The sequence below is a fragment of the Notamacropus eugenii genome, chromosome 6 (assembly GCF_028372415.1).
Source record: "Notamacropus eugenii isolate mMacEug1 chromosome 6, mMacEug1.pri_v2, whole genome shotgun sequence".
Classification (NCBI taxonomy): Eukaryota; Metazoa; Chordata; class Mammalia; order Diprotodontia; family Macropodidae; genus Notamacropus; species Notamacropus eugenii.
The window spans coordinates 356731349-356754180 of NC_092877.1; the positions used below are offsets into that span (position 1 = coordinate 356731349).

The 22832-nt window shown below is 43.0% G+C and overlaps 2 protein-coding genes across 5 annotated transcripts in view; one reads left to right on the forward strand and one right to left on the reverse strand.

Annotated features, from left to right (window-relative positions):
- Positions 1-989, reverse strand: part of SERPINI1 (serpin family I member 1) — a 99495-nt gene extending 98506 nt beyond the window's left edge. Inside the window, exon 1 of one of the 2 annotated variants that reach the window (XM_072618549.1) lies at positions 621-989. The gene's annotated coding sequence lies outside the window, so the exon portion shown is untranslated. The remainder of the gene's footprint in view (positions 1-620) is intronic. The other variant, XM_072618551.1, reaches the window with a different exon arrangement.
- A 699-nt stretch (positions 990-1688) lies between these two features.
- The window catches only part of PDCD10 (programmed cell death 10), a 47044-nt gene continuing 25900 nt past the window's right edge, over positions 1689-22832 (forward strand). The window contains exons 1-2 of one of the 3 annotated variants that reach the window (XM_072618552.1): positions 1689-1885; positions 21294-21502. In XM_072618552.1, coding sequence (XP_072474653.1) covers positions 21407-21502 — 96 coding nt within the window. In that variant the 5' untranslated portion in view covers positions 1689-1885; positions 21294-21406. Of the gene's footprint in view, positions 1890-21293; positions 21503-22832 lie in introns of all 3 variants that reach the window. The other 2 variants (XM_072618555.1, XM_072618554.1) reach the window with 2 other exon arrangements.

Here is a 22832-nt window from a genome sequence, read left to right on the forward strand (position 1 = left end):
AGCTTTTTGATAGGGTCTTTGTTGACCAAAGTTATTCCCCTGATAGGCTCCATCATCCATCCTTTGGATTATTCATGCAAGCCTCCTTTTGCTTAATGTTTCTGAAGCAAATCATAGACATCCTTCTCTGTGGCAGAAAAGGGAAATACAAGGAAGAGCTGATGAAGCAAGGAAAGGGAGAGGGGTCCTTGTTCTGGGTTTAAAACTTGTTTTCATAATAAAGGAGTTACATAATTCTAAATCTAAAGCAAAACGCCTGTACTCCGATACAGATGAAATTCACAGGATTCGAAATTAGTCAATTTCAGGCACCGGGGCGGGGGAAGGGGAGGGTTCCTCCGAGAGAAAAAAAGGATTCGAATGTCACAAAATTCCTCAGATAAACGAATCATGCTCTAAAGGCGTTTCAAGTGAATCACCTTTCTTCCTCACCTCCTTTTTCAAATGCAACATTTATGTTTCATTGAAAAGAGTTTGCAACCTACGTAGGAAAAAAAAAGAAAACCACAAACCCTGATACTTTAAAATCTGCTACAAATAGTAACCGGAGGAATTTTCCTGGTAGGCAACAAAGTCATCTTGGATTGAGAATACTCGTCAAAGCAGCGCAGCGGGCTTACCTGGCCTTCAAACACTGCCAAGCCCTCCTCAAGAGATGCTGCTAGACGGTCTCCAGCGAAGACAAGTCCCAGACGGACAGCTCCGGCTCCAGCTGGGGCTCCCGCTCGTGCTCCGGCTCTGGCCAGCGCTGCTACTGTTTCACAGCAATGCTACTGTTTCAGCACTGCCTTCAGCTCTTACTGCTGCGGAAACTCCGCCCCTCCGGGTGGCAAACGAAGCTGCCGCCGTCGCTCCTCCCTCCCCCTCCTCCTCCTCCTCCTCCTCCTCCTGCTGCTCTCGTGGTTACTCCAGCTGCGGATGCTCTTCCACCCTCCGGCTTCCCTTACCTTTCCTGGGCTGGAGGCTTTAGCTTCTGCTCCCCCCTCGCTATCTTACCGCTCCACCCCACCCCCAACTTTCCCTGTGTCTTCCCACCTCCGACTTCTATTGTTTCACCGTCCGCCCCGCCGGTTGCTCCCACACCTGCTGCACCTGCATGTGCCTCTGGATCGGGGAGGGAAGGAGGAGATGCTCCTATCTCCACTGGACCCTCCACCTCCCCCAGCTCAGCCGCCCCTGCCCCTCCCGGGAAGGGTACAGGAGTTGGGCGATGACAACTGCCCGCGGCCCCGTCTGGTTGAGCCCGAGAAGCTGCTGCCACTGCTCCTGTTAGAGCGAGTCGCTCAGAGCTCCCGTGCCCTCCACCCCACGCTAACCCCGGGGGTCCCTCCTAGCACGCGCCTCCCTCAGAGCCCAGAGCCACCCCAGGGGCTACCCTAGGCGTGCACCAGCCTCCTCCTCTACCTCCGCCTCCTCACCCCCGCCCGAGCCGAAGCCCGAGCCGACCACCCTCCCTGATTGGGCCAGGTGAGCCAAGACTCCTCCCCTTCTCTCGGATCCCCAGCCCACCCTCCCTTCCTCTCAGCCCCGCCCAGGGGAGCGAGAGGGCCTAGACGATTGGTTCGCGACGTCCCCACCCATCTCCTGGAGCCGCTCGCAGGGACCGCTGGGTGATGTAGTCCGATCCGGGTTCACGGCTGTGGGCAGGGCCGAAGGCTGAGACTACGAGCCCCCATCGGCCCGTGCGCGGCTCCGGCTGGGCAGGATTCCGGACAACGCCTGGTTCCTCTCGGCTCCTTCCGGCGTTGCCGGAGTGAATTGATCCGGGAGTTGAAGAGGCTCCGGAGGTGGGAAGTGGAGTCTGCTTCGGAGCTGCTGGCGCCGCCACCTCCAAGGGTAGGGCTGCCCTGCCGGCCTCGACCTCGCTGCGCCCCGGTGGGCGAGGGTAGGTGCGCCGGGGCCCGGGAGCCCGCGGGGCCCTGCGGGCGTCGGGCGGTGACTAGACGCGAGCGGCCTCCAGCGGGCTCATCGAGGCCGCCCGAGCGCGGGCCTCCCTCCCGGCCTCCGGCCTCCCTCCCCGGGGCCGCCGTCCAGGAAGTGGCGGCAATGGCTGGGGGCAGGCCTCGGCCGCCGAGGCCGGGAGGGGGCGGATGTGCCTCGGGTGGGGTCCGCTCCAGGTGTGGGAGGAGGAGCCAGGGACGGCGGTGGGGGAGGCTGGAGCCCGGAGCGGGCCCTGCGGGGTAGGGCGAGGAGGGAAGGGCCGGGGCTCGCGGCCCAAGGTCGGGGGTCACCGGCGTCCTCCCTGGACGGAGGCCTGCCGGACAAGGCGGGAGCCTCGGGGCCCCAGCTGCCCAGGCGTCCAGTCGGATCGCACACAGTAGGCGCTTCATAAATGCTTGTTCCCTTCCCACAGCCATTCCTTATTCTCCCTGTCTGTTGGAGTAGCGTCTGACTTCCCTGACTGGAGTGGGGGGGGCAGATCTATCACCTGGAACATCTGTGCCCCCCCTCATTGAAAATTAAACTCGTATTTGCCCTGCTGGGCCGCTTGGGGGGATCCTTGGCCCCCCCTGGACTCCGTGCCCCCGCCCCCGCCCCATCTCTGTGTTGAATAGGGAGTGTCTGAGTTGGAGAAGCCCCCCTTGGACGGCGATCGCTGCCCAGGTGCAGAACTTCTCTGTACCAAGTTTGTGCCCCACCCAGCCGGGCTCCAGGCTCCCTTGCAGTCGCTGTTGGGCTTCTCCACCCCTATGTCTCATCCTCACCTGCTCTTTTGGCCTCCTGAGGGCTGTAGAACTACAGGCATCCCGATGAGTCTGTGGCCAGCATCCATCGGCTCAAGTATTTTAACTTTAAAGGTGCATCTGAGTGCCTGTCATCTGAAAAAAAGTTGTGCAAGATTCATGGAAAGGGAAGAGGATCTGACTCACTTCTGGTTTTTTATCCTTGTATTGGAGGAGTCAGGTGATGGAAAGAGCACTGGATTGGAGCAGGAAGACCTGGTTTAGAATCTTAGCTGTGTGGCCTCCAGCAAGGCCATTAAGTGTCCTTGGCTTCACTTTCCTAATTTGGGAATTGAGTTACTTGCGCTAGATTGCCTCTGAGATCCTGTCCCAATCAGAAATCCTGCGATCTTGGGAATGGCTTTGGTAACTGATAAGAAGTGACAACTTATTCTTGTCTAATATAGGAAAGTCATTTCAGGACATAGGAGAACTTTAACGTGCTGCTTTTTCCTTCCACCAGGTCTCCCTTTGTTTAAAAAAAAATCTTTTTACAGAAGTACAGTACTTTGAAGTTGGTACTTCTAGAACAGTTTGCTCATACACTGATATTTCAGAGACTTAGAAAACAAGTTTAGTATGTCAGTATAGGGAGGTTACATAACTGATAATGTATGGGTTACCTCTCAGTGATTTACATTGACTTTTTGCCACCTTCAAGAATAATTTCAAAATTCAGCTCTCAGAGAAAATATTGCTGTTTAACTACATTGGTAGATAACATATAATATGTCCTGCAAGTCACATGATCTACCTCCCCTATTTTTTTTTTTAAGGATTTACATTCCTGAGAAGATTTCACAGTAAGGAACGAAGGAGATTGGGGTAAAATTTGTAGTTTCTATTAGGCTGAGAATAATGAAAAGGGACCTAGCACCCTCTGCCATGATAATTGCATGCTATGACTCTATGTAGTTATCTACACTAATATAGGTCTGGTATTAGGTATTATGATAGAAACTTTTAACAGAAATTCATAAAATGTTAAGTGTTCCAAGTTAAGATAAATTGACCTCAAAAATCATATCTAGTTATAGTCAGCCATCTCCACATAATTTGTTCTCAAGATATTTACTCAATTTTTTATAACAAAGAAAGCCCTGGCAGACTCTGTGTGTGTGTGTGTGTGTGTGTCTGTGTGTCTGTCTGTCTGTCTGTTTTACATGCTGGTCACTGTCTAATAGGTTTCCCTAGGTTCCTTTTATGACTTGAAGTTTGGAATAATGAGGGAATTTACCAAGATCCAAAAAGGATATTATGATAAAAGTCAACTTCAAGATAGAATAGAGATCCAAAATCAAAAGAATGAAATATAAAAGAGAATTACATATCAGTTATAATACACGTAAAAGGGAGAAAAGTCATCAAATTATTTAAGAACAATCAGCATTTGTTATGTCGGAGGAATCCTTCAAGATCCATCTGATGGCACCTTTTCCATGAAGTCTTCCTTGATCACTTAGCTAGATGTGGTTTCCATTTTTCATACGACCATCACCCTGACTTTCCCTCAGCATTTGTTTATTATAATCATTACTATAATTATTAATAGCCAATGGACATTTATTAATCACCTACTATGTACTGGGTTCTGTACTAAGCACTAGGGATTCAGATAAGAAAAAGAAGACCAGTCCCTGACCTCAAGGAGCTTACTGTCTACTAGAGAAAGAGTACACTGAAGAAGCTGAAAGGAGGAGGGGAGAGCCAGCGCCAGACTGTCTGGCCAGTGCTAACTCAGAACCAAGCAGAGCAGCTGACGGAAGATGAAGAGAAGGTTGGGAATTCTGAGCTCGCTAGAAATGGAGGCATTTAGAGGAGTTTTTAGCTTAGCCTTCCAACAGAAGAGAGGCAACTGAAGGTGCTGAGGCAGTGTTGACTCCCAAAGCTGAAACACTCTCCATTATTAGATTTCTGGAGATGGGCAGCTAGATGGCTCAGTGGATAGTACTGGGCCTGGAGTCAGGAAGACTGTGTAATAACTGTGTAACCCTGGCTGAGCCATTGAGCCTCTGTTTGCCTTCAGTTTCCTCAATAATAACAATATCAAATGAGATAATATTTATAAGGCATTTAGCACAGGTCCTGGGACATAGTAGGTGTTATATACTGTAAATGATTATTCCACTTCCTACCTTTGCCTCTCTGCTTATCCTGGAGGAGAGCATATTGTTCCAGGAGTCAAACCCAAGCAGAGCAGCTGATAAGAAAGGAAGATTCTGCATTATCCTTCCCTATTAGATTTGTAGCTCCTTGAGGAAAAAGACACATACTACATGCATGCATGCATACATACATACATACATACCTAATAAGAGTGTTTATATGCGTATGTATGTAACATGTATATACATATGTTTAATCTTTGCATCCTCAGAGCCAAACATAGTTCATTATACATAATAGACACTTAAAAACTATGTCCCAAAGTGAACATGAGTTGGAGATGATTCATAAGTATTTCATTTCATTCAGATGTGATTTCAACATCAAACAATCACTTATTAAACTTGTACTGCATTCCAGGTAATAAAGATACAAAGAAAGAAGTGAGATAACCCCTGTCCTCAAGGAGCTTACATTTCTATTGGAGAAGCAATATATGTAAATGGCATTTTTCAAAATACTTACCAGATGTTGGGGTGCCTCACCAGCCTTTGGAGAGAAGGAATTGGGAAAGAGTTGAGGTACTTCCTTGAAATCTGAGATAGTCAACAGTTGCTGGTTGCCATGACCAGAAAAGTTCATGAGTGTAAATGAACCTGCGGATCTCACCAAATTTAATGAAGCTTGTCCTCCAAAGATAAAGTCCTCCAGCTTGGTAGAACCAAGGTAGGCAGAGATTCCTCTCCACTGGCATAGGAGAAAGATAGAGTCACTGCCATGACGAGCCATTGGAATAAGATTCAAGAGAAAGGACTCCCTTATGTTCCAGCATAATTTGCTGTTTTGTATTTGATTTATTTTGTGGAAGGTAATATATTGTAGTGGGAAGAGCATGAACCCTGAGACTTTGGTTCTAAGTCACAGCTTTGCCTCTACTAACATGTGGAACAGGCCAGAAACTGAACTGTTTGGCTCTCAGTTCCCTCAGCTGTAAAATGGGGGATTGAATTAAATGCTCTCAAGCCTTTTCAGCTCTGGCATTTCTATGATCTACACAGGAATTAGGAACTGTATTTGGCATTGGTAAAATTATTAGAGCACTGTGTTCATTTGGAAGAACCATATGTTAAATATATAGAATTTACAGTTGAAGAATAGATGATTTGAAGGTTGGAAAATGGAATCGGAGTAAAAAACTCAGTTTACATTAGCCTAAAAGTAAACACTGGGTGTGTGGGGGGGAACCTTCATGGATGGTACATGATGGTTTGAGTTGTTTTTTTTTCTATACAGAGTGGAAACTAACCACTTTCTGCTTCAAGTATAGATAGACTGAGGTGGTTTTGAATCTTCAGCTTTGAGGAATTGTAGGTTAAATGTGAGAATGAATTGATTTACTGACATTTGTGAGGAACTGGAAATGTGGTTGACTTTTTTTTTTCTGCTCTGGAACTGTGATATCATTGGTATTTAAAAAAAAAAACTCCCAGTAAAGAAAACCTAGCATCTCCCAGTGCAGATCAGCACTTGCTCTGCAACTGAGTCTTTTGGGAGTTGCCTAGAGTGCTAGGAGGTTGTGTCCTGAGTCACTCAGCCAGGAGGACTTGAATCCAGCCTGGTCTGTCTGAGTCCAGGTCACTAAAACCAAGATTGTCTTTAAAAAGATATACACATCAAAACCTAATAAAGCAAGTACTGTATAAAATACAATTTTTATGTAACAAAAGATTTCCAAGATCTCACGTGGACCTGTCTTTTACAACAAAATTATAACACTGCACAATGGGATACTTCCTAAACATTCATTATAATGGGACTTGAGGTGTAGTCCTACTCGAATGGGGAAAGCTAGCCCAAATGATTATTCAACCCTATGATTTATGAAATTAGTGGTGGATGCATAAGCAATTATATGTTAATCTTCCTCCAGATTTGCATAATATTCTAGTAGTGCATTGAACAAGATTAATTTACATTTAGATGTACATGTTTGAGTGAAAGAATTCAGTCCAGCCGAGAGAAAAAAAACCCCAAACCCGACACCACAAAGACTTCGGGAATAAATTTACATTAGCTGTTGACCTGGAAGGAAAATTCACTCACTAAATTTTCACAGTTAACTCAAAGATCTGCCAATTAATAAATACTTACTGAAGGCCTATGTGCCAAATACTGGGGATACAAAGACATAAAGAAAAAAAAATCTCTTCAAGCAGCTTGTAGTATAGACTAGAGGAGGAGGTAATGGCACACCTGTGATTTATTTTCTGCCATAACATAATATTGCCCCTATTCTTAATGCCACAAGTTATTAAATAATCTTGTATGATTTACTTATGAAAAAATTCACATTTGGTGTGTGTGCACTTTCAATAGCAAAATAAAAGTATTCAGTTACAAAACTGAAAGGGACTTGAGAGGCCCTCTAGTCCAGTTCCACACCTGCTTAGGAATCATGTCTGTCGCATTCCCAAGGAGTAGTTTGAGGCCAGTAAAGTTGAATTTTGTTTGCCAGTGTTGGATCCATTGAAATGTCCATATTCCTAACCAGGTTCCTAAGGAACCTTTCTGTTTAGTCAGGTGTCTCCAGAGTCTTCTAAGTGACATTTCTTGTAGAGATTTGATGAAAAGATCTTCATTCAAATGGAACCACTATGTGGAGAAAATGAAAGCATTGCTTCCTGAGTTAGATCATCTGTGAGAATTCATGTCATTAAAATGACAAATTCATATTAGATGTCTTCCTTAGCAATGAAATAAATATAAGAAATAATCAAGGAAAACAAACAGGATGCTTTCAAAGGTCATGATCTCAATATAGTTTTAGTGAATTCGGTTATGAGACACTATGTTAAAAGAAGATGATTTCTTTCCTGATTATATTCTCATAGTCTAATGGAAAAAGTAAAAATTTGTATTATGACATTTGGAAATTTTTTTTGCATTATGCTGAAAAAGTAGACAGGCTTGCCTTTTTTTGTCTGCATAAAAAGGCCCCCAAAGTTTTTTTTTCATAACTTAATTTTCTCCACTTTTAATCTAAAATCTAAATGGAAATTGAACATACCATAATATCACAGTCTTTATTTTCTAGGATTCCCTTTACATTTCTATTTTGTCTTAAACTAGTAACTCCACACTTATGTATCATACACTACAGATTTTTTTTTAAGAAGACTATAAATCTTCAAGTAAATATAACTTCTGTCATTGGCACACATGTAAAAAGTTAGATATTTCTCTGATTAAAAAGTGTTCCTAAGTTCATAGTAGCTATTTCTCATGTTTCATTTTCCTAGTAACTAAAGACTCATTTTATACTTGTTACCACATACAGTTTTTGGGCAGTAAATTAAACTGTTTTTACTCAGGTTGTAAATTACTCATCTAACTTGAATATATTTCTGCTGTGGTTTGGAGAGTGATGTAGGAACCCATGTTCACCATGTGGTAATTTTAGCTTACTAAACTCTTTTCTTTGGGTTTCTTGGAATAACTTGTTGGAGTTCATTGCTGTGTGTGAATATGAAGTTTTCCTTAGTAAGTTGCTGCCACTGTTGGAAAGTATTCAAATGAGAGTCATAACTTTCAGTTAACCTTCCTCCCTTCTTTAATGAATAGGCTTCCAGAGGTGAGTCTCAGCTGCAAAAAACAGTTAAAAGAAAAAGGAGTTTCTCCATCTCACCCTTCAGTCATAGGGCCCCAGGACGTGCTGCTCCTGTTAGCTACCTTATCATCTGGCTTTCTGAAGGAATTGGAAACTTGCAATGGGGCTGAACTCTGAATTGTTACACTATTTCTGCATTCTTTGAATGCAGATGTACACAATAGCGTGCCATTGAAAATGAGCACTGCGTTGGATCTGACTCATAGGCAGAATTCAGTTCAAATGAACACATGTTTATTAGGTGCTTATTATATGTGGGGCTCTGTGCTGGATGAAATGGTCCTTGCATATACTTCAGGAGTTTATATTCTCCATGCACATAAGAGTAGAAATACAAAGTAGAACTGAAGAAGGTGGAGAATGATGGAGCAAAAGAAATGTATACTCACTTTGCTTCAGGAAAATTTGATGGCGAAGAGAAAGCTTTTAGCTGGAGGAGTGAGGTGAGGTTTCCCTGAGCAGATGATTCCTGAACAGCCTTTGAGACAGAAAAGGACCTTGACAGACAGAGGTGGAGGAGGGAGGGCATGCATCCAGGCTTGAGTGTGTAGATCCTTGACCCCAATGACCTAGCAAGCCAGTATTTGTGGCCAAGGTATCATCAGCATTTGAAATGCCTGGCACACGGGTTGGTTGGTTTCCCTTGTTAGAAGAAGTAGTAACGCAAAGGGGAAACATTCTTTACCATTTTGGAATGTTTATTGCAATGAAGACTTCACACCATGAAGTGCAGGTGACCAGTACTAAGATCATTAATAAATTGTGCTTCTGAGGAATGTAGAGATGTTCTTATGCCACTAAAGGGTTCTGTAAAAGGGCAACTTGATTGTGTTGAAGTTACTCAAGCTGGAGATGAAAAAAGTTAATCAAAAGGAGATGGTAGCTATTAGAATGGCAGTTTCTTGGTGGCAAGGCCTTTCCTTGTATCCTTAGTGCTTGGCACAGCACCTAGTGGATGGTGGGTGTTTCATCTTTACTTATTGACTAACTGTGGTGTGATCTGGAGAACAGCCCCGTTGGGTCTGCATCCACAGCCTTTGGACATGCTCTCCCTCCTGGCATCCTTTGAGTTTAGAGTTGTTGACAGTTTTTTCCTGAGTCCCTTGACGGCATGGACCGTATTTTTGCCTTTCTTTGTTATGACCAGCACCTTGTGTAGAGCCTGACACATTGGAAGAGCTTACTAACTCTCTCTTTGGGATTTTGTGTGCACTGTTCTCTTCCATTTACACAATTAATCAGTAAGAGGGGAAAGGAGAATGAGGAAATAGGGAAATGGGTAACTTTTGTATAAGCAGTCTCCAATTTGGAAATGATCTCTTCACACAAACAGGTGATGGACTTCAGGATTTATTTTACCAGCTGGTTGAGCTTTAGGAATTGCCTGTATTTTTCCCCCTTTTTGCCTTGTCACTCCACTGCCAGGGTCTCACCACATCACTCAGGACTGCTTTTCTTCTACTCTTCCCCCTCACACATACTGAAACCCCTGAGCACCATTCCTCTTCCTCTCCCTCTGGGCCTCCCTAAAGTCATTGCTGTTAGGAGAATTTCTTGGAACTATGGGAGGGAATCTCTTACCATTTTAATCAGTTGACATACAAACAGACTTTTAGGATACAGTTCAATTGTAATTTGGAAAGTGCCAATGCTGACAACTGTGTTGGGAGTTTTGCTCTGTTTGCCTTAGGAAATTCTAAGGATTTGGAGCATACTTAGAGACAGATTCAACTCCTTCCTCCAGGTATTTACTAAGTGACCCAGTCAAATCACTCAACACCTCTGAGTCTCAGTTTCTTCATCTGTACAGTGGGGGTGATAATAATAGCACCTACTTGACAGAATTATTAGGTTAAGTGATATAATCCAGTATCATTTCTGAATAGTATTTTTAATCCATTATGACCAAACCCCACTGTGAAGTAATTGACCAACACTTGACCCTATGCATGTCCATTACTTTGTTCTTACTCGTAGAATCTAAGTTGGGAAGCGTTGGCTCCAGAAGTTATCAAAGCCATCCTGGATATGAATCCTCTATACAATCCAACCCATTAATTCTTTAGTTGGCTTCTGCCTAAAGACCTCAAATGGAACTTCTGTCATCTGATTCCATTCTACTCAGAGGCATCTTGAATTTTAGGAAGTATTTCTTTTCTTGGAGCCTAAATCTGCCTCTATAGAATTTCCATCATTGCTTCTAGTTCTGTCCTCTGGTGCCAGACAGAACACATCTAATCCTTCCACATGTGAGAGCCCTTTGGGTAACTGAGAAAGGTAGCTATCGTTCTTTTTTCTAGGTTAAAAGTCCCTCTTTTCTTCAGTCGTTCCATGATTTACCTGGTCTGTAGTTCTCTCATCCTGGTCACCCCCTGGTATGTCTATGTCATTCCTAAAATATGGACACATTGAACATACCGCTCCAGGTGGGGTTTGATCAGGGCAAATTGCTCATATTGTCCCACATTGTCATTTGGAGTAAATGGTAAACACTTAACTCCGTGTCACTTAAATTAACATGTTATTTTTATACTGTCATGCCAAGTGTTTCATTGTCTAGTGGGCAGTGGGGGAGCAACACCTGAGTGGCATAGTTCCTCTCTTCCCCTTCTCTCACTCTGTCTCTCCTTTCTATCTCCACCCCCTCACCCCACCGCACTCCATTCACATCTACCCAGGTCACTAGGCCCTTCCACTTCACCACCAGGTTTAGAGGCCGTCCTCTGCTTGTAGATATATCCAGGGTTGGAAGTCTAACTAGACCTAACCCTGAGGTTCAGAGGCAACTGGCAGTAGCTGTGCTTCTTTAATTCAATAAGCACTTATTGAGTACCTTCTTGGGTTAAGGTACTGTGCTGTCTGGCCCTTGATATATAAGGGCCCTTAGGGACCATATATTACTAGGATATACAACATGTAAGGAGGTAGATGTCAGAGAATTTAAGGACAGACACAAGTAGACATCATATCAGGAAAGGCTTTCTGTAGGAAGGGGCAGGCCTGTTAGTTGAGCCTCCAGAGAATGTGGAAATGAGCCTCTTTCTGAGGGCAGTCACATTTTTCCTTCTTGGATCTCAAAATAATTTGCCCATGCCACACAGTTAATGACAGAGCCAGTTTTAAACATGTAGAAATAACCCAACTTTTGCCCAATAGGTTATTTCCATGTAACTTGTTAGTGCTAGGATATACCTCTACTTGGTCAAATCATCCTCTGAAGTGTAACTACATAATTAACCTGTGTAGGGCCTTGTTCTTAAATATTGTACCATAAAGAGTTCTAACATTTAGGATTATTTGGGGGGAAAATACTCTGTGTGTAATTAAGAATTTGTATTTGTGCCACCTTGCTAGCCTTAGATCTATTAGTGTTGGGAAGAAATGGAAGGGAGATGAAACGGTGAGCGGGAGTCACCAAGGGGTGCTTATATCCCAGGGAATGGAAACCAGGCAGAGCAACTGAAGGAAAATGGACTGATTCCTGGAAAGTCCTAAGCCTTATCTACAGGCAGATTCTGCTTGGAGTGTGTTGTTCCAACCCTCCAGTCTGAAGGGAAAGGCGGCTAAGGGTACTGAGGTGATAGGATTTCTGGTGATCAGCTTATCCTCGAGCAAGCGTGATGTGCCTTGGAATTGAAATGGAGCAGAGCTGCTGACGGAAAAACGCTGAGAATATAACTGATAAAACTGAGCAGAGGATTGTCTCTCTTTGTGACTATCCATGTAGATTTCAGTTAGGATGAATACAGAGAAACAAGCCTCATTTAGTATACTTTCACATTTGGTAACCATAGGACAGAGGGTCTTGGTGTACCTTCATGCGCATAGGAATCTCTTACCTTCTGAAACTCCCTGGTGACTCAGTATATGCCCTTTTTCAGTGATGTGATGTGTTATCTCCTCTCTTTATGTTGCAGGGCTCAGACTTGAAGGGGATCTAAGGGACTGCTTCAGGCTGTTGGGCTATGAGGAAAACCATTTCTACTTGAGTCTTTGAACTAGTTATTTGTGCCCAGCCCTTGGAACAGTGGCACAATCTCAGTAAAAGATCACCTACCCAGCTTCCTTGGCATCCTCATGGTTTCTCAGTGAGATGGGGGAAATTTCCTATGTGATACATTTGAACATATTCATGTTTTAAAATGAGTCCAAAAAGCATGGCTAGCCCACTTACCCAACTTTTATTGGCAAAAATTAATGTTTGTAAGAATTAGAACTGGAAGAGACCTTAAAAGTTACCTTTTTCATTTTCTAAAAGAGGAAACTAAGGTCCTGAAAAATCCATTTACTCTGTCTAGGAGCACTTAGGTGCTATCAGGACTGAGATTTAAACTCAAATTTAATTCCATATTCTTTTCACTACCCGTGTTGCCTTTAGCTGTAGTTAGGTTGCAACATGGTGAAAACAGTCTTGGATTTGGTGTCAAGAACCCTTGAGGTCACATCCCACCTTTATTATTAGTTACTTGTGTGACCAGGAGCAAATTATTTGCAACCTCATGAGCCTTGGAAATAGTAACCACTGGTACTACTCCCATCAGGAAGTATTATTGTAAGGGTTAGATGAAATAATGTCCATAAATTGGTACATAAATGTCGGCTACTTGTCTATCAGCCTTTAACAAAAAACTGGTATAACAACACAGGCCTGGAACTCACATCATGTTAACACTAGAAGAAGCTACGTACGTACCTGTACAGGTCTTATCTCTGTGTTTTACAAACGAAGAAATCAAGGTCCTCCCCAAAGTGTAAAGGGCATTATTTCACGAAGCTAGAGGAGGCAGAGCTAGGATTTGAACTCAGGTTCTAAATCTGCTGTTCTTGCTACTAGCCCACAGCTCCAGGTGAGGAAACTGAGACCTGGGGAGTCATGTACCAGATGAGGCTCTGGGGGATACAAAGACGGAATTGAAGCTCTTGACCTTAAGGAGTTTACTCATACAGCAGCACTGATTAAGCACTTAGTGTTGTGCCCAGCCCTGTGGTAGGGAGGCAAGTAAAATCAAGGGAGACTTCACCTATAGTGGGGAAGGGGAGGAGTGGCAGGTCTGTGGTAGGTGCCCAATCAGGAGAAAAAGTCCAGAAAGTCAGAAGTAGGGCCATGAGGGGTGAAGGGGTGAACCTGGCTGGCCCAAAGGCCCTTCTTTACAATGAAGTTTCAGTGAGGAAACAGCCCATTAGAGGCAGGGGCCTCAGGAGCAGTGGGATCTCCTAGTATGGGAAGGCATCTTACAGGAGAAGGTGGCTGGAACACAAGGATGAAGTCATGCTGCAAGGTTCGTGGCAGAAGCAGCATAGTCTTGAGAGTAGAGCATTGGACGTGAAGGTCCTGTTCCCACCTTGCTGGTTGTGTGATGCTGAGTGAGCTGCTTTTCTCTTGGCCTCAGATCCTCGTGAATAAAATTAGGGGATTCGATGAGATGATATCAGTGGTCCCTTCTAGTTCTATATTGATGATCATCAGTAAATACAGAGCATTATGCATGGTCCCATTAAGGAGGAGGAGGCCCTGACAGCTGCTAAGGTCTGAACAGGTCTGAACATCCCAGGTTCAGCTGGGATGAACTTGGAAGGAACTGGGAATTCCAAGAGGGAGAGATGAGGAGGGACGGCATGGCCCAGAATGGGGCGCTGCAGACCACTGGAGGCATAAAGATGGGACATCGGAGAATGCTGAGTGTGAATACGGGAACAAGCATGTATATAGTGTCTACTCTATGCCAAACACTTGACAAATTTTTTTTCCATTTAATCTCCACGATAACCCTGAGAGATTGATTCTGTTATTAACCCCATTTTACAGGTGAGGAAATGACTTGCCCAGGGTCACATGGTATATATCTAAGGCCAAATTACTTCAGGCCCTGCAGATGGCCCACTGTGCCTTTTAGCTGCCTAGAGAGTAGGAGTCTATGGAATCACAGGAGTGACATGATTAGCCCTGTACCTGAGGAATACAGTGTAGCTTTGACAGCTGTGTGATGAGAGGGGTAAGTTTGAGTCAGGAAGACTGTTTAAGAGATGTTTGCAGTAGACTAGGCAAGAGGTGATGAGGCCTTGAATCAGGGTAGGACAGTGAGTGAGTGGAGAAAAGGGATAGAAGTGAGGTTTTGTAGAGAAAAAAATTGGCAATATTTGATCAGTGATTGGCTGTGGGATGTGAGTGAGAAGGAGGAGTCACAAACAACTCCAGCAATGCGCGTCAGTTGCTTAGAAGTATGACAGTCCCCTTGACAAATATTGGCCACCTTGCTGGAGAGTGGCAGAGCTAGAACTACCCTGAGTTTGGTGGTTTGTGATCCAGCCCTTGTCTCAGTCTGTGCGACCTGCTAGTATTCATCTGACACCTACAGGTATCTCTCCCTTAGATGAGTTGGTCTTTGGAGGCCCTTCCTTTTAACACTCTTGAGTCTCCCTCATCAATTTCTTCCCTTGAGGGAGAGATAATGCTTCTGTTCTTTGAAGAGGCCCTTTATGTCTCTGTCCTTTCTCCTACAGGCCCTTTTCCTTTCCCTTGCTTCCTTTTCTCTCTGTCCTCTTTTCACTGTGGCAGGCTGACCCTGCACGATATGATGTCAGTATGCTAAATTTGGAATGAAAGGATCTGGGTTCTAATCCTCTTCCAGGTGATATTGAACTGTGACTTTGAGCAGATAGCTTCTGGTGACTCACTTGCCCATTTGGTAAAGGAGGTACTTGGACTAGATGGTTTCTTTCCAATTCCAGCATCCTATAAATAGCTGCAGCTACATTTTGAAAAAGCCACAGAAAGTTCCTTAGTGACGACGTTGGAAGCTAGCCTGCTCAGTTCTTTGCAGCCCAGTAAGTAGGCTTGAGAATATCACCTAGCTCTAGCTCCAGGCTAAGAGAGCATGTGGCCCAGGGTGGGCAGGAAGAGATTGTGACCCCATCTTGTGTTTCATTAGGCAGTTAGCAAGAAAAGTGTATCTTAGAGAAAACTGTGTTTGTGGGATAGTATGAGAAGGACAGCAATAAATGGAACTTCACTAGGAGTTGGACTGAAATGGTTCACAAAGCTAGCTCAAGGGTAGAGTGTGAAAAGCAACCTAATTCACAAATTTGGAAAGACCTGCTTATTAAAATTCTTGGATGGCTTTTAATGCTTGAGGAAGAAAATATTTTCATGGACTTGGAAATATCTTTCTGTGTCTGTAACAGATCATAGGACTGCAGACAGAAACCAGAAGGTACCTTCTCAGCTACCTAGTCCGCCCTCTGTCATTGAATAGGAGAGAACTGAAGTCCAGAGACAATGCCCAAGGTCACAGAGCTTTAGAGAAAACAGTGGCTCACTCTTTCATGGGATTTGAGAGACTTGTCAATGCTTCTCCTTTATACATGAGGAAATGAAGACAAGATTAAATGTTTGCCATGTAGATTCAGAATTCTGCACTTGTGCCCATGTACCTTTTTCACTTTGTACCCAACTTTTTGCAGTCCTTCTACACAAAAGCAGAATTCAACTAGATTTAAATTTTTTGCCTTTTTTGTTAACCAGATACCTAATAGCTCACATTTACATAGCTCTTGAGATTTCCAAAATGATTTACATATATGATGTCATTTGATCGTCCCAACATCCTTTAGGGGCCCCAGACATCACCATTTTACAGATGATGAGGTAATTGAGACTGAGAGGGGCCTCTCCTGGAGTCACATGTCTGTTCCCTAGGATGTGTCTGAGACCGAATTTGAACCCACGTCTTTCTGCTTGCAGGTCCTACACTCTGCAGGCAATAAAAGTGACTAAGGCCTGGGCCTGATTAAAACTATTTGCAGCTTTGTTTTCAGGTGAGACTTAGATCTTGGGGCTCCAAGGAGGAGAGCAGTGACTAAGAGGTTAGAGGAACTAGAAAAGGGAAACAGTAGAAATAGAAATGTCTTGTCTGCTAAAGGATTTGGGGAAAGAAGACAGTAGATTATTTTTTTTAAGTTTACTCATTGTAAAGAATAGTCCAAATGATTGCTGTTGTAGTAATAAAAATAGAACGTTACCTGGTTCTGACCTTGGCTACGTACTGAGGAAACGACCAGTCATGGTTTTAATACCACTGTGCAAAGTAGAAACAGACTTCTTTCGCTTTGAGGAGGTCTGAAAGCAGGTATAGAGAGCCTGTCCATGAAGAGGAGGAGGATTTGATCTCTAAAACAAGCAGGACGGTCCTCTGGTTAGGGTTTAAATGCCTCATGAACTTGAGCACCTCCGCTGACTTCTGTAAGGGAGCTCTGGGCAGTCTTTCTGTCCTGAAAGGCCCCTTCTCTGTTGTAAAGTTATCTCATATTCCACATGGAGGTGAGTAAGGCTGTTGGCCGGAAATGCTGATTCTGAGTGCTGGGCCTGCCCTTATGCAGAGGGCAGCAGCATTGGGTGGGGAAGGGTGGAGGACCTCAGGGATTCTTGACTGCCCACTGAGCTGGTCACTGACACGCCCTTTGTGCCAATAAACAGTTTTGCTCAAGTGACTTACTTAAAGCAATGTAAAAAGTGAAGTTGCTAATCTTTTTCTGTCTCCATGGATTATCACCGGTGTACTTTGTATAAGAAGTAATGATTTGTTACTTTGCCCAATAACAAAAGGTCACCAGTGATGACAGCAAAGGAGTTAGCCATTTTTACTTTTCTGTACTGAGAACCTGAGTGGGCCAGGACCCTACTCCTGGGGAGAGACATCATTTAAGAAGATAATAGTATCAGGGAAACAAACTGAGTGTCTCATGGAAGCATTTTTTAACTTAGAAGTAGAAATAAAATAAGCTTTCCAAAAGCCCTGCTACTTAATAATCACAAGAGGTTATCTTGAAAATCTATTTTAGGTAATCTAGGTGAAATTTCATATCTAGTTTTGAAGTTCTAGTTCACATAGTTTCAAGTGTATGATAACGTTGTAGCGAAAAAGTTCGTTTATTGATTTGGGGAATATATGTATTGGATATGTGAGTTCTGTCAAGTTTTGTTCAGTGGTTTGGAACTCAAATCACATTTTCTCAGAGAAGTGATGTTATAAGTGATAGTTAGGTTCCTAGGCCAGCACACTAAGCCATAAGTAACCGAGATAGTGCACATTTACAAGGAAGAAACGAAGACTATTTTGTGGGGTCACCTTTTAGTCATCGTAAAGTGTATTTGATCATAAAACACCTAGAACACTTACTCAAAAGATACAGTTTCTTGCCATTTCAATGCTGGTATTTAAAACAAAATCAATAAAACAGAATGAGAAGTACGTAGTTGTAAATTTTTATCTAGAAGGCTGGTGGTTAGGATTAGCAGGTATTAATTAGAAGAGAAATACTAGGCAAAGTTAGAAGGGACCTGCGGCCTTCTTTCAGAATCCTTCTATTCTTAGATCATCTCCAATGATTTCTTAGCATAGTGCCTGGCACTATAGTAAGCACTTAATACATGCTTTCTCAGTCTTTGTCTTTAATTTGCCAAACTTCCAGAAAGTGGGGGAGCGGGAAGGGAAGAGAGAAACAGAGAGGGCAGCCTGTCTACTGATTTGCTTCTTCATTCTGTGTAGGTTTCTTTTTTTGCCAATTAACTGAAATTATTCCCAATAAAATGGCCTAATAATGGTCAAAACCCATTAGCTTTTCTCAGTCCCAGGTTCTCCCTGACTTGTCTGTAGCATTAACGAACCAGTCTTTGCTTCTTGAAATGCCACATTCTCCATCATCTCTGATTCCCCTCCTCTCTTTTCTTCTTTTGTTGGTTCCTAAGGTTCGTCACCATCATCATCACCTGTTTTTACTACTTCTCTGGGTGATCTCAGTACCTCCGGTGCATTTGACTGTGATCTATGTGGGAATGACTTGTAGGTTCTGTTTTCAGTCCCAGCTTTTCATTTTCTTTCGAGACATCTCCTCCTGTGTATCCGGTTAACACCTTAAACTCAATAGCAATAAAAATGAACTGGTCACTTCTTTCTCCTCTAGGTTTGTGGTACCTTTGCTTGTTGATTACCCCTTTGCTCAGCTGCTTGGTAAAGTTTTGTGTTTGTTAACACTTGTACTTACTTGGATTAAAGAGTCAAAGTTTTTAGCCAAGAATAATATGGCTGTCACAGGTAGTAGCAAGGAGCTGGTGGCCACCTGTCCCTGCAGATCTGGTTGTCCTTTAGAAGTAATGAAGGAACACGCTTCACAGAGCGTGTCCTGCTTCCCCTTCCCCATATACAGATAGCTGCCAAGTTCTGTTATTTATGCTTCCACCCTATCTTGCACATTGATCCTTTAAGATTTCTTCTGTCAATAACTTTACCTACTTCAGGCCCATGGTACCTAGTCTAGATAATTGCCACAGCTTCCTAACTAGTTTCCTTAATCTTTTCTTACTGGTTGGATTAATGAGCTAAATCACCATTCTGATTACCATGTCATATTAAAAAACCAAAAATAATTCCCCTTACGGAACAAAATTCAGACTCTACTTGGTGTCCAAGACCCCCTAGACCCAACCTTTCTATCCGTATCTTGCCACTGTGTCCTATGTAATTTCCCACGTCAGCCATTGCTCTAGTCTCTGCTAGAATGCTTCCTTACTGCCACCTCCCGACTTCTGTTGAATCTTGGCCTGCCAAATTCCTCGCCATCCTACATTCAGATGCTCCCTCTTTACCAACTCCTGATCAGTCCAGCCAAAAAGTGATCTTTCTCTCCTTTGAACTGATGGAATCCTAATAAAGCTGCCCCCAGCCCTAGTATAGGCCCCACTGAACATCAGGCCCACTGCCCATACCTGGACACTCACCCCCTCCCCCGCTTGCCTCAGGATCCTAACTTTTCCATATTCGCCTCACTGCTCATTAGAGCAGTTATATCCATGAACTTATATTTCTCACAGAAACAGCAAGCATGTCCATGTGATGGGATCCCAGTCACTGCCCTCAGACCCATTCCTCATGTTTCCTACAGAAACGCTAAGTGTGTCTGTGCCCTCAATCACAACCACATTCATCTAGTCTCAGATTGGACCACAGTACTCAGCCAATCGGAAAGCAGTAGCATCAGGATGTGGACCCCAAAACAATAGAAGGGGCTTTCCTGAATCAGCACCTGTACAGTAATAGCAAAAACTGTTGCTTAGTTGAATTTGTGACGTAGGAAGACTTATAGTATGATTATCATACATACTTCCCCATGGGTTTTTTTCTGTATGCATTGTGGGTAATCATGTGTGCAGTTCCACTGTAGCTAGGGCACCTCCCATTACCTAAACCCTTAACAAACTCTTCCTGCCTTTTTAATATTCATAATTTCTGTTACGTAATTGCATTTTTACCCTATAAAAACCCCTTTTGCTTTCTCTGAAGTTGCTGGTTCCTCTTAGAACTTACCCCACTTAATGAGAGGCATCAGTCAGTAAATGCCTCTACTTGGATTAGAGATAGTCTGACTTTGAATTCTTGGAGACAGCTCCACCACAACACATCATGAAATTGCAGCGGCTCCCTTATAGTACTTAGAACATCTTTAACACAGTGAGAACCAACCTACCAGCCTTTGTTGTGGTACCTCTGGAGCCTAGTCACTCCTGTATCACTTTGATCTCAGGAGATTAGCTCAGTTCCTACATAACATTGGTCCCACCAAGTGTTCATGCCCAAGTGCATCAGGATTGCTGGGTGATTCATTTCACTGGGCTAGAGTCCAAAAGGTCACCTGGAAAGGTTAGTCCTTGCTCCTGGAGAATTGATGATTGATGCTGTGCTATCTGTAAAACGTGGTCTGGATTTGACTTCTGGATTCCTTGGCTCACTCTTTCGTCCAAGTTGGGACACTCCATTTCCTTCAACTGGAATGGTATAGGACTAACAAAAAGGTCAAGGACCTAGGCTTGTTTCTCAAGGGTCACATGGTCGCCTTCACAGGATGTGGGAAGAAAACATCACCAAAAGAATGTACACGTAGACATTTTAGCTTATGTTATAGATCTCTGTACAGCTTGTCTTTTGTGCCAGACCTTAGGTCCCTGGATCATAAAAAATGACAACCTCATTATCTTCGTATCTCCCTCTTCTCACTACCATTCTTTTCCACAGTGGATTCTAAATAATCTTTGTGTGACTTGTGGGTAGTTTCAAGAGTGCTAAAGGTTGCTGGCAGTGCTTCCTTACAATTTCACTTCAAACAGTAACTTTTCATTTCCTTCATGTAGGTGCATCTTTGAAAGCAGTCCTGTATTTTTACTTAAAGTTTATCTTTGATTCAAAAGTGAGCACTTTTCTAAGAAGGCTGCAGAATTTCCTCACTCCAGTTTTCCCTCTGTCACCCCCCAACCAAAGTTTCTTACTGTTTGATCATGGATCCTTTCTATCTTTGTCTCCTAGTTTCCCTTCCGTGGGGGGGGGCAGGAGCTTATCTCTGGTTGTATTGTACCTTGCCGCTGGACCCAGATGACTCAGGAGGAGAAAGTGAGGCTGGTGACCTTGCACAGTCGGTGCCTCACTCAAATCCAACTCACTTGTATGTCGTGGCACCACCTTGCTGATGTCAGGGTCCTCTTTGAGAATGAAGGACAAACAACAACCTGGTCTCTTCCCTTTCTAGCTAAAGACTGAGGAATAAAGTGCTAACCCAGTCTTGTTGGGAAAGAGGATTGCCTATTGGCAGAAAGGGACATACCTCGTTTGGATTACATTACCTTAGTCTGGAAAAGACACGTGTAAATCCTTTCATTTGAAAGGTAAAAAGTTTTGATGTGCTTTATCACAATTGACCATATATACATATATATATATAAAAAATCTTTTTTTTTTTTCTCTTCCAACCAGGTCAGCATATTTTATTCGTCCATTCTTGACACAAAAGAAAAGGAAAAAATACTGCAGTGAATGAAGAGTCCTCTACTTTTTAGCACTGTTTTTCTACTGTAGTTGGTCTTTGAATGAGGATGACAATGGAAGAGATGAAGAATGAAGCTGAGACCACTTCTATGGTTTCTATGCCACTATATGCAGTCATGTACCCTGTGTTTAATGAGGTAAGCTAGTAAATGTTTTAAGGTATGATCGTAATCCAGCCCAAGTTAGCCTTTTATCTAGTGATAGCCAGTGACAGACCAGCCTAGGAAGGGGGAAAAAATGCAACCAAGCAGTGCAGATGCAGGGTTTTTACATTTTAGAATGTCTTCTCTCTGGACCAGATCACATCAAAATACCTACATTTGATACAGTTCAAATATTTCAAGTACAGAATTAGAAGTTACCAACTCTCCCTTGTCTATCAGTTTAAGATGTGTAAAGCATTTTCCTTGTAATGACTCTATGAAGTAGGTTTTAAAGGGATCTTTATCCCTGTTTTACAAATGAGGACACTGAGTTTGAGGAAAGTGAAGCAGTTTGCTTACTAAGATCACAAAAGGAAACCAACCATTGGTGCCAGGGCCCGTGGACAGGGACTGCTAGAGACAGAGCAGGGACCTTTATCTCCTCTTAAACAACGGGAATACAAAAGAAGAAAAAATGCTGCTGTAACACAGATTCCAAGATTGTGACCTGGAAGAGACCTAAGAGTCCATCCCCTGCAGTCTCCTCATTTTACAGATGAAGAACTGAGGGTCAGGGCTTTTAAGTGACTTGTCCAAGGTCATCCAGGCCCTAAATGGCTAAACTGAGATTTAAACATTTCATTGGAAGTTAGGGAAATCTTTCTCATTTAGAATTAGAAATGTATGTTCTATGAGCCCTAAAACAGAATGGTAATTAGCAAATGGTGAATGTTGTTTTACAATTTGATCTTGGAGTATTTTAGCTGAGTGTGTATTAATCTGAAAGATATAAAAAACAAATCGGCATAACAGAGTACTTGTCTGCAGCAATAGGGATAGTTTCCTGACAAAACTTCCAATATTTTCCTTTTAAATGTACGACAAACATAATTTCCACCTGCACAGAATTAAGAAATGTTTGAAGACTGTCAGTAAGCATGAGGTCATTTTTTTAAATAGAGATAAAATCTGAGTCTAGCTTTAGAAGTGAAATAAATTATTATTGCACCTTCACATCAGAAATGACAGTTGGCTAGAAAAAATCTTGTTCTCACGCACCCCACCTTGTGAACAAAACACCTTTTAATGGGCTATTTTTATCAGTTGTTAATATTTAACTAAAGTCTAAATATGCATTTTATATAAATGTATTGATATGGAAAATTAGCATTCAGTTCATTGTTCATAGACCAAAGTGTAAAAATAATTGTAGATTTGATCACATGATAGATTATCAATTATGTAAGGGATAAACTCATTTTGAATCTGAATCATTCATTGAATGGTCTCTGGATTGTGTTGAAAGAATTAAAATTCCCCGGAA